General features: G+C 35.0%; 1 protein-coding gene across 9 annotated transcripts in view; it reads right to left on the bottom strand.

Annotated features, from left to right (window-relative positions):
• Positions 1 to 12,257, bottom strand: part of PIK3CB (phosphatidylinositol-4,5-bisphosphate 3-kinase catalytic subunit beta) — a 109,337-nt gene that overhangs the window by 31,327 nt on the left and 65,753 nt on the right. For all 9 annotated transcript variants that reach the window (XM_083849300.1, XM_083849303.1, XM_083849302.1 and 6 more), the window contains 5 exons: positions 7,124 to 7,349; positions 5,303 to 5,526; positions 1,829 to 2,011; positions 1,411 to 1,581; positions 434 to 511 (listed from right to left, as the gene is read on the bottom strand). In XM_083849300.1, coding sequence (XP_083705426.1) covers positions 434 to 511; positions 1,411 to 1,581; positions 1,829 to 2,011; positions 5,303 to 5,526; positions 7,124 to 7,349 — 882 coding nt within the window. The remainder of the gene's footprint in view (positions 1 to 433; positions 512 to 1,410; positions 1,582 to 1,828; positions 2,012 to 5,302; positions 5,527 to 7,123; positions 7,350 to 12,257) is intronic.

Genomic DNA, 12,257 nt, shown 5'->3' with positions numbered 1-12,257 from the left:
ATGCTATCAGTGCTTAGACTCACAGAGAATTTATTCTGGAGTACAAAATTACCTTAAGTTCCCATGAAAAATGTTTAGTATTTAATCTACTTTTGCTTGTCAGATGTTTATGGCAGCTTAGTCTGAATAAGCTTATTTCATACCAATATCAGTACTTACAGATATCAACTTAAAAAAAATAATCAAGTATCACATGAACACACATTTCATACTGTCTGTAATTATTAATAATGTTCTAATGTGCATATCCAACTTCAAACAATAAAGCAATACTTTTAGCAATAAAGCAAGATCTTAAGCCATAGCACCAATATAACCAAGTGAAAATACACTTTCACTGAACTTAAAGCGGTTTCATTCTGAATTCACTAAACATAGAAAAGCATTGAAATTATGAACAGAATGTCTTCTGAAACTAGAAGTAATTACTTACTTTGGCATTTTCTTCTGTATTTAGTTTATTACCCTTTAACAGAGTAATCTTGAAAGGGCTGCAAACATCCCATACACTCTGAGAAGGGAAACAAAGATGCAAGTTTTCTCATGATCAGTGTAACATATTTGGACCAATTTGATGAACTAAACATTTTTAGCAAAGCCATAATTACAAACTAAAAAATACAGATTTTTTTTAACATGAATTTGAATTCCTAAAAAATGAATTTGTTATCATAACTACACAAGCATAACAGATGCTCTAAAAGGAAAGAAAAGTAGAAAAAACACTAAGCTGAAGATACTGGAGGAAAAAAGAACATTCATTGCATATTATTTGCTGATAATTCATAATAACCCTTCAAATGTATTATTCACTCTCAATATACGCTAAATATTTAAAAGAGCAAAGCCACTTTCTTTAGAACAGCAGTACAGAACTTTTAACTGTGCCATAAAGCCATGGTATGTTTAACAATAAGGAAAGCACCACATTAAAAGAAAAGTTAGATTTATATGATGACAAAAGTTGCCATCATTGAAGTGGCAACAGCATGCAAGATACATGGGCTAATATAAGAGAACAGAGACCACCACTGTCCGAGCTAGTGGAGCCTACGCATTGTGTTGAAGCTGCAGAATACTGATCTCTGCAATAAATTCTCCAGTTGCTGGTACCAGATTATTACCTGCTCTTCTGGCTTGTGGTTAAAAGTAGAATCAACAGCAATGAAAAGGGGACAGTGGGTCTTTTTGTGGAAGCCAGGAAGAGGGCAAGAAGGAGGCAAGAGTACGTAAAAATTATCCCAAAAGCCACAAGGCCTGCTATTTCTGACAAGCAACTGGGGGCTCTGAGTAGACCAAGGAGACCTACACTGGGAAACAGAAGTAGCAGCAGAAATCCCAGGCATTGTGATTTATATTCCACAATTCTCTTTTCCTTTTGGATATTGCATACTCTCCACATCAACTTACAGTTGTTGTCCTTGTTTTTTTTGGTGGCAGAGGAAGAGGAAGGTTGGATGATTTTCGGTTTATGGCAGCTTCTATGGCAATCATCTCCTGCTCACACATTTTCTTTATGGTACAACATTCAACTAGAGTCAGCTGAGGAAGAGTCCTGTTCATCACACAGTTGCGTATATACTAAAAGACCATGGAAAATAGCTATTAACAGAATATTCCTACAACAACTTCTAAATCAAAGAAGCTGTATTATATTGCAAAGATACTAAGGAAATGGTGCATAAGTATTTTACAATTGGAAAGTGCAGCAGACAGGAGGAGGAAGCACAGCTTTGCTCACCATCTGATGGCATATGATGTATGGTGAAATTTTGGCCAAGGCTCCAGAAACTAATCATTACATTAAATTAGAAAGAGCTTTATGTACCTGAAACTGAATTAATGGGTGATCACCGAAAACGTACTCTAGCCTCCCACTAACTTGCAGCACATAATCAGCAGGATCAATTTCCTCATCTTCTTTTCCATGGATAGTCAAACGTTTTCGGATTGCTAGCTCGTTCAACTTGATGGGATTCATGTTAGGAGACACCTGAAAACTAAATACATCCTAACAAAACACAAACAGGGATGCTGATATCAAACCCATCGCCATCAGACATACAAGACTTAAACTGTAGCATACATAACGAATAAAATCTTAAGTTTTTGAAAATATCTGAATATATTAGAAATAAAGTAATTCAGGTAATTTTTAAAACAGTTTCTGATATATTTGGATGAATCTTTAAAAATAGGCTTCCAAGAAATATATAACTGATACAGATTTGTGCAACTTTAAGCTATCTTACAGTTAAATATTCTCATATGTGTCTCTGTTCCAACCTGAGCATTCAGTGTTACTGCTCAGTTTAAAATGGTCTACTTTAACTTTTCTACACTGTTAAAGTGTTAAAATAGGCCATTTTTAACCTTGACATCTTCAGCGCAGTTGGAGCAATAAAAGCTCCCAAAATGGCCAATTCTCAAACTATTTTAATATCGTAGGTATTTTTAAAATGCAGGACTTTATCCAAATTCAAATAAAACAAAGCTGAACAAACTATTTCAGATTTTCGTGCTATTTTTAGATTTTACTGAAACAGAATCAATAGCAGATCAGTAGCACATTTGGGGAACCTCTACTGGAAAGAAATTGATCTTTATATTAAACTTACCATATTTAGCCCACTCTGGCTTTCAATTTGTGATTTTGCATGCTTTAAATTAAGCTGCAAAGAGTTGTTTCAAATTCATAAAATTAAATTTTAGTTTGCTACTCATCTTACAATTTCTACTAAGCTATTGTTGTACTAGATGCATCATGGAATAATTCAAGGTCAAATGTGCATGTGGCTCATGTATATGTTTAAAATTCTTAGAAAACAAGTTCACATTCACAGCATTGGTCTCAATTATTGAAAAAGATAACTGACTCAACAGTGATTTAAAGGCTTCTAAATCAGGATGTTGATCTAGAACCTTACATTTTAGAACGTGAATGAGAGAAAAAAAAGTTATGTATGCATTTAATGGTATTTATCAGTATTAGATGTGTCATTTTTTCTCCTTTTTGGCCGCTACCTAGTTATCCTCTATATATCATTGTACTCAGAAGAAAAATAATGTTTCAAGTAATAAAGCAGAGTAAACTGTTAATGTGATTTATGTACAGAAACACTGTCTAATCTGGGGGCAGTACAGAAAACAGGCATAGCAGCAAATACCCATAGCATTCTGAATACAATGTGGAAAGACTCCACATTTGCAAAGCAAAATTCTAATCAAGCTTTTAAAGGCTATTTATGTATATCTATAGTATCTTTAGTTTTGATTTCTGATTTTAAAAAGGTAAAGGTAAGAAGTTACTGCTTTTTAAACTAGGGGAAAAGAAAGGTTTACATGCATTTAAAGAAATGTAAATGAAGGTCCTCTGTGAAATCTTTCTTCTCCATTCATCTACCATATTATGTTCTGCACACCTGTATTTGCAAATATTGATTTCGTCAAGTTCTGGTGCTTGCTTTTTATTCTTTTTGTGCACGCATTCATGAACATGTAAACATGCTAAGAGCAGTTATTTACAAACAAAGTGTCATCTGACTCTCATTCTTATTACTCGTGTTTTATTTATATAGAAGGTTAGCAGTAAGAAGCCAAGCAGCCCTAATGGAAAAATCTAACTGTGTAAAGTCAGACAAAATTCATTTTTTATTTTCTCAGTTTCTGCATGGCTCACAACAGCTTCCCCTGTTCCAAATTCTGCCAAACAGTGAAGGCTTTCTTCTCCTGTCATAATTGACAGTGAGTAGACAGGGAATGAAATCTTTTCTTCCCAGGAAGTTGGTGCCCTGTGACAGCTGCTTTACTTCCAACTTGTAGGTCTTTACATGTGTATCACAGAAATGTGGATCAGCTTCTTTCTCTTGCTCCAGAGCTGATTAGATTGGTTTTATATTGTTCTCTATTTCTTGCAGTGTTCCTACTGAAAGGACACAACAGTATCAATACTTTCCTATTTAATTCTCCTGAGATGATTTTTAGTAGTCAGTGCAAGTAGTTTGGAACAGAGTTTACTGCTCTAAAAAACAGCTCTGATTTGAACTGTTAATAGCTTTGAAGGTCAGAACTGGCAGCAGAAGCATCTGAAACATTTGAAATGTCAGCAGCCTAAGCTATTACAGTGGCAGGCAAATGCATTTTGTACCAGCATGAACTTCTGCACTCCTTTTGTACCGTTATCATGTGTATATATACACAATATTTTCATTAAAAGCTGACAAATACATATTCTCGTTCTTCCTGCAAAACTGCAAGTCCTCCACTAAGATGTAGGGGTTTTGTTATGTTGTTTGTGGTTTTTGCTTGTTTTTGTAAAAACACCTACGCACCCAACATCAGCCGGTTACTTACTGGTTACCAAGTGCAGTATTCATCTCTGTGCTTAGTGTTTCCGGAGTCAGGTATGATTTATTATTTTGGATATTTTTTTTAGCATTAATAAAGACAGTATCAGAAATAATAAAGCTTTGTAAATAAAATCAGCTTAATCATTAGAACGTCAGTACCTACCAACTGGGTCTAAAAGGACAATAAAAATAGTCTGATATATTATTGCACACTTCTAAGATTTTAAGGTTCCCCGTGCTGACACCTCACTGTTACTAAAAAGAACAGTGTAAAAATGTGGATGAGAATTGGTAGACTCAGGCAGAATCAGAGCAACTTTATCATCAAAACAATGAAGTACAGTAGTTTTATGAGGAAACTAATTTTTTTTTCTTTCAGAAATAAGCTATGGGGTCTGTTAGCTGGACTACAAGAAACAAAAAGGTAACTCTTGGTTTCAGTTAATATTTATTAATTTAGGGAATAATAATTCATCTTTTTTGCACTTATTTCTCAACTAATTAGCAGATTAACCCTAAAGATGTTAAAAAATGAACCACGCACATAAAGAAACGTTTTAAATACAGCATCTCCCAATTCATCAGCATCTCCTGGACCAACAACTGATCCCCAGTGAAGTCACACAATAATAGTTGGCCAAAAAAAAATGTGACAACTTGGAAGTATGTTCTATGTTTTAAATTAACATGAAATAATACAAAATGTAAGAGCTGTATATTTTCACTTTAAAAGCAAAAAAGTAGAACTACAATTTGACTTCAGAAGTTCAGTTCATGACTGGCCATTGGCTTCCTCCCTTTCTTTCAAAAGTCAATCAACCCGGTAAAAGAATTTGCTTTCTGAATCAAAAACCATAACATTGATATTCTATTTCTCTTGCATGATCAATCACATTCTATCTCAGATCAGAATTAAGAATAGCACATTAAATATGATGAATAACCATTCCTACCTGGCAGTTATCAAAATGAATGGCCACTACAAGATTTCCACTATACAGCTTATCTTGGAAGTTCTCTGGGATAACAGGTTCCTGTTCTGGTGGGTAAGTGTGCTTTAACCAGTCCATCCAGGAAAGACCCACGAGTGACTGTATTTTTTCCTCACTGATTCTCCGCATTTTAGCTCGGAAGTCATTCACTTCAGGATCTTGTAAAGCATCGAACTCATGGAGACCTAGAAGAGTACAGTCAAAGTGATTTGTACCTACCTGTACAGATTATCTATTCACCACCCCTCCCCAAACCTTTATTATCTTAAAGTAAGGTTGTATAAGTGGTTTTCTTCAGATATTCCATCTAAAGTGAGTGCTCAAAAGTGAGTTGGGTTGTACATCCTCCTGTACATCAGTGGACTTGCAAAGTTATTTTCATAATTCCCATGCAGCCTGGCATGATTGTTTAAACAGCAAGAACCAATGCTTCGCTTAACATTAAATGGGAAATCCAACCTCACCCTGATTTTGAAATAGATTGGGAAGTTTAATGTCTCTCCTGACAAGAGACGATGCAAACAAAGCGCAGTAAATGCATCATAACAAATGCATATGGGAGGAAGTGTTTTTAAGCTATCATCTTCCCCCTCTGCCCCCTGAAAGATGACAGTGCCTTTTAGATTTTCTTTAAAAGGCAAAAAAATGAGAGTGGGACTGCAAATAGATAAATTTATTCTTGATTTTTCCAAGTGATTAAAATAAACCCTCTACTCAAGTAAAAGTGACAGCACTGAAAGTTCAACCAATCCAAGTCCAATAAAGTTCGTTTTCCAAAATATACAAAGGAAGAATACGCAGTGGAGAGCCCCCACTGCTGTGGTTCTTCAGTACTTCAGGAAGTTTAGGACCTGCAAGAGTGTTTCTCCCAAACTTTGAAGGACATTGTCCAAATTGCAAAAAGCACTAAACACCTTTTAGAATGAAACACTAAGTTTATAAGCTTAGACTGGAAGACATTTTTTCACTACTGAGGTACAGAATAGGGGTTGCTGAAAGAAGGATCCTGTGCAGCTACGGTAAGCAAAATATGCAACCAAAGAACATGAATTTCATGTAATCTCTCAGAATGTTTGAATGGTTAAACTATCTAACTGTTTCCATTGTTGGTTTTAACAAATACGCAGACAGCATACTGCTGAAATCTAAACAAAACCTGCAGTCTTTATAAAAGAGCTAACAATGGTTCATTGTCTTAAAACAAGAGGTACGACCTCACATGACCCTGTCAATCTTTAGTGTATAACCAGACTAATTTAAAAGCTGAAAATTCTGAAATAACATCAAGAACAAGTTACTGTAAAACCTTTAAAAATAGCTTTTCATTGTTTGCTGAAAATCAGCACTACAATTGAGAGCAAAACCAAGAATTACATTGTTAACCAACTCAGAAAACATGTATACCAAACCCATAGTAATTTCTAGTTCCCTCTGTGTATCCACTTTGTTGTTAGATGGTAACACTTTTCAGGGGTTATGCTTTCCATCACTTAATAATAATAATATAAATTTTTCTCCCATCATATAAGATAAAATTTGCTCCTTTTGTGCAGTAATATCATACAGTGCTGAACTGCAATACAGAGTAGCTTTCACCAACTTTCAGACATTTCATCTTTAGTGTTTAAATTATTTTAAACTTTATCAATACTTGTTTGAGAAAGGGAAATTTTGTCAGGGACAAAAAGAGAAGGAAAATATTTTATTTTTTTTTCCATTGTTAGCAAATAAAACCCTCTTACAAAACAAAGTTTTTGAAAAATGAAAAGTAAATGTAATTACCTTTGCCTATGAGGACACCTATTTTGGAATCCAACTTTTCTCCTGGATCACAATTCCTTGTCACTAGTTTAAGGACAGGAAGAAAGGGTCTAACATCACAAAGTCTTCGTGTTTCATCCTCTAATTCTTCATGTACAGCAGTTTGATTCACACATGAGAACATGTAAGAGTCAATCTCCATAAGGAGATGGAAGAGTGGATAGCTATGTGCCTGCTTCCATAACAGCTGGAGGGAAAAAAAAAATAGTATGTTTGTTAACTTGGTTCATTTTTATCCCTATATATCATTATACATTTGCTTTGTCTTTGTTTTACTTTCTATCATGTGGTTATTTTTATGCAGTAACTAGTATGCATAAACATCCCAGAGGTTAAAAGTACACAGGGACAAGTAATGGGAGGTGATGAGAAGGGCAGCGCTAACCCTCATCCTGATGCTCATCCTGGCACTGACACTATACAGTCCCATTTCCAGAAAAGTTGCAGGACTGTGGCTGTCACTCACTAGGACAATAGAGCATTACTGATTTTGGAGGCAGATGTTTTTGGTGCCAACCAGCAAACTGTCATTCTCCTCCACCCATTCCCATCACCTCCTATCAAAGATCCTCCTTCCTCGAGACACATCTATACCTGATATTTACACACACACCCAGCTGCACCCAGCCTTGTGACGATTGTAATATATGGTCAGTGTGTTCCCACTATAGAACTGATTTCTGAATAAGAAATCCCCTGTTGTCTATAGAAGCTCAGAATAAATTTATTTGTAAGCTACTTGCAGGTCACCATCATAAATTCTTCCCAGACATTAAATTTGGAAACAAAATAGAACTCTCTTTTATCTAAATACTATTAAAATTTGTCTGTGAGAATGTTTTTGTCCTACTTTTAAAGGTTTAGATTTTAAGGATTTGTTTCTAAAACTTATTTTGAAACAGGAATTGCAGGATCAATAACAAACAAAATCTTTCTTGAAAAACCTTAAAAAAAAAGTTGAACTGAACTCCTTTTGCCAAGCTGAAAACACCTGCATATATTTCAGAGATTCATACGACCAAGTCTGCCTTCCAAAAATGTATCCCAGTACATTGCGCCTATCTGTGCAAAAGCTTTGTTTGGCCTAGAACAAAAATTTCTATTTCAAAGATATCAAAAGACACCAAATCTATGATTTCCTCTGTGTTATCCTCCATTAGCTAATTACATTACTTAAGGATCTGTGGTTCCATTTTAGTTTGAGTTGGCTATAATTTCCAGATACTAGTACTTATTATAACCCTTAAGCATCATAATATTTATAAAGATCAAGTTCCCAAAACTGACTCCCACTGAAAGCAGACACTCACCATCACCCACAGTACTGGCCTGGTAGAATTACAGCGTCTGCAGAAATTTATTTATTTTTTTAATTCCCCAGCCCTCAAATAATGGCTATTTTTCATTTTTCCCCCACTTATTTTAATCTTAACAGTTCCTCACACAAGACAAATTCCTTACACTTGCTCTCAAGTCCTCTGTTTATAAATACAAATATCCCCAAATTAGGGCTTGTCACAGCAATGTGCTGGGAACAAAGCTGTTAATACACTACGCTACGTTTTCATTTTTGTTTTAAATTCAGTGATTTCCATGAAAGTCCTCCTTTTCTCTGAAAAACAGCTAAGTATCAACAGTACCTGTTTATAAGCATGTTAAGGTTCGATGTGTTGCAAACGTCAAAAAGGCCACACAGGTCCCTTATTGTTGGCACTTACATACATGTTTTTTAAATTCTTTATCAGTTGCAAGTACTATCAGCTTTTTCATAATTTACCCACAGATTGTTATCTGACCAACTAAGCCGTTGTTGCCCAGGTTAACCTTTTACTACAACAACGTCATTTTTCTAGTCAGAATCATTTCAAGTATTTGAGTATAGCACAAAACATAGATCACTTCAATTCCTAGTAACATTCTCATTTCTTCTACAAAACCAAGTGGTCCACTGCTTAAAAAGAGTATTTTAGCATCTAGAAAGTTTCAAGCCAGGAGTACAATTAATTACTTGAAGCTACTACTTAAATAAAGAAAATGATTTCTATCAAGAAGTGAACACCATCAGACTGAATAGGAATTAACAAACAACACGCTTGCTAACCAGGCAGTGGAATGGAATGAGAAATAACCCTTTTCAATTTTCTTTTAGAAGTTTATTATGCTCAAGAAGCAGGTTACTTGTTATTGTAAGTCACCTACTACGCTTTTCCAAAGTTACCCTCACGTGGCCACTATCCAATGAAAGGTCAGTCGATTATTCTTTAAACCTGTGGTTATTTCCTTACGTACCCCACTTCCTTCGCTTCATTTGGAAGCATTCCTTCATTTTTTTGAGTCAGCTTTTAAGACAGCCCAAAACAAGAGGAGCTTTTTGTGAAGACAAATTTAGAGGAAATTCTCCAAGCAGTTTACTTGCCATTTCAGCTACAGGCTTCAGTTTTAAAGAAAATGTAATTTAACCCAACCCCTAGTTGAGCTGTGAGTCAAGCGCTCCTACTTTAAGTAGAAGGACTACTATTTATTGCAGGAAAGACGACAAAGCTAGAAAAAGAACTAGTTCTCTGTGCTGCTGACATGAAAAACAGAGACAGCCACTTCTGTGTCATTTTCAGTGTCGCTCTCTGGTGTTTAGTGATGTTCCATTAACATTTATTTTCAATGCTGAAATCTAATGTTTTCCCCCAGAAAGCATCCTTCTTGATTCTCACAGCTAGTCATACTGAATCTTGATGTTGAAATTTGAATTTCCATCCTTATGTTTATGTTTACCAAGCCTAGAGGCAGTTTTCACTTGGAAACAGCAAAGTGATTCAACTCTTAATATAACTCTTCATGAGGAAAACTGCAAAAATTTACTTTCAATATTTTTTATTATTATTTTAATGGAAAAACTAAGTTGGTACAGAACAAACAAAATATTACTTTTTGTGCATAATACACACCTGTTACTAACCAGCCTAAGTTCATAAGTTCTTCATGTTTATTAAACTTGAAGGAAAAAAAACCAACAACCTTAAAAACAACAACCCTATTACTAAAAGGCTTTAAAGCACGTATTCTTGCACATGTCAAGCTTTAATAACAAGCCCTTTTTCAACAGAGTCTGTGACTTTATTACTAGATGGCATTACCTAACAGCAAGACTCCAATCTCAATCCACATCAAAGGAAATGGTTAAAAGTAACCTCTTATATGCAAGGCAACCAGATATTTACTATACCACTTAAGAAAAAGAAGTTCTTTTAATTAAGGAATTCCATGGATCTGCAAAGATCCATACATGCCATGCCTAAAATCCTTCAAGTAAAATTTGTACTAAAGGACGAATTAAGAGTGATGTGTCTAAATTAAAGCTGAGAGGAAAGGAAGAGCAAAGAACACGCAAGTCATTAAAACAAATTCACATTATTTTTCCATTAACAATATATTTCACAGGAAAAAAAAAATAAAGACAAATGCAAGCATGAGGTTACGAATTTTCTGTAACAAGAATAAAGTTAAATGGAATCAGCCTGAAAAAGGAAGACATCAGTAAGTTCTAAGAACCCATAGCTAGGTGAGCTATTTTAATGCTACCTTCATATTATCAACATTTGCCTGGCAAAAGGATGTTACAGAGTTGTGAGAAACTATTTTAGTTTAATGACTTCTGGATCTAAGAAGCCACAATTATATGCACACTTTCAACTTAGATTCACTTAGATTAGAAGTCTTTCCTTTATCCTTTCAAGTAATTTTACTACCCAACTTCTGTCTTTCACGTAGTCCAGAAAGGAAAGATGGGCTGAAGGCTAAAGGTACCACACTCATCCTCCAGAGATCTGCTTCCCTGCCCACCACTGCCATGAATTCCCTCTGTAACCTGAGGGTATACCTATCCTAGGCATTCTATTGCTATTTTGACCACAGAAGTAATTCCAGGAAATATAACTGTGATAAAATGATAAAAGTATTTCTTCTAATAAAATAAGGGATCAATGAAGAAAGATCATAAAGCACTAATACAGCCTGTGCTCCTCTGCAGTGACAGGCTCAGATAAGAATGCACATAAATTTGTCCCTCCGTCTTGACTGTAAGTTTTGTAAGCTCTCTGTTTATCCTCATCAACTTTATTTCGAACATTTTCACAGTCAAAACAATGCACCAAATTCACAGAATTTCCATAACTTCAGATCTATGTTACAGCACATCAGTATGAAAACTAACACAGAAGTACTCTTACCCAGTGTTACAAGCGTGGGCTTAAAGAGTGCAGAAGATGTTATTGTTACTGTGCTATCCCCTGCTAGGCATTTGAAAAACACCAAAAACAAGAACAGATCAAATCCACTGCTCAAATTTGAACAGAAAAAAAAAACTTGGAATTTTAGCAACCAGATTTTATTAATTCCATCCTTTTACAATTACACAAGATATTCTCTGGGTGAACTGTTTGTAACACTGTCTTTCAAAATACAAAATCCACAGTATCACGTCCCAAAAGAATTAAAAACGTTTAAAAAAATAAAAAGGTCAGTGCCCTTCTTTGGTAAAGAAAATTGTTTCCTTTGAATAAACAGACAAGGATTTTTCACACTCATTTTAGAAAGAGACCTTTCACACAGCAAATAAATCAAGGATTTTCATTCTTTTTTTTAAGTGATGCCCCAACAAGGCACTTGTACACAAACTTAAGAAGTGGCATATGTAGTTTTTAAGGCATCCACCTTTGGTGTCCATCAAACGAAACAGGAGCACAATATATGACTTCTATATTAAAAATCAAATCAGACACAGCATCTCCTGTTTCCACACTTATCAGAGAAATGTTAAATAAATGTACAATGTATTAATGGTATGTTAAAAGTTTAGATGTGGCAATTCAGTATTAACATAGAACAATCATGGTAATCTCTGCTGAAGTGTACCCATCAGCAAGAAGGGTTTTTTTGGACCTTGACGTCTGCCCAAAAACATTCAAAACCCCCAGAGACATACATCTGTATCAATCATTCTGCTATGAATGTACCTTTATTTTTTATGCCTACCCAGATTCACTACTTGATTTGCCAAAAGGCATATAAAAATCAGAAACAGAACACATTCCAAATATAA

This window comes from Anser anser (assembly GCF_964211835.1).
Source record: "Anser anser genome assembly, chromosome: 9".
Taxonomy (NCBI): domain Eukaryota; kingdom Metazoa; phylum Chordata; class Aves; order Anseriformes; family Anatidae; genus Anser; species Anser anser.
Note: the sequence above shows the minus strand (reverse complement) of the source record. Positions and strands in the feature narration are given on the sequence as shown.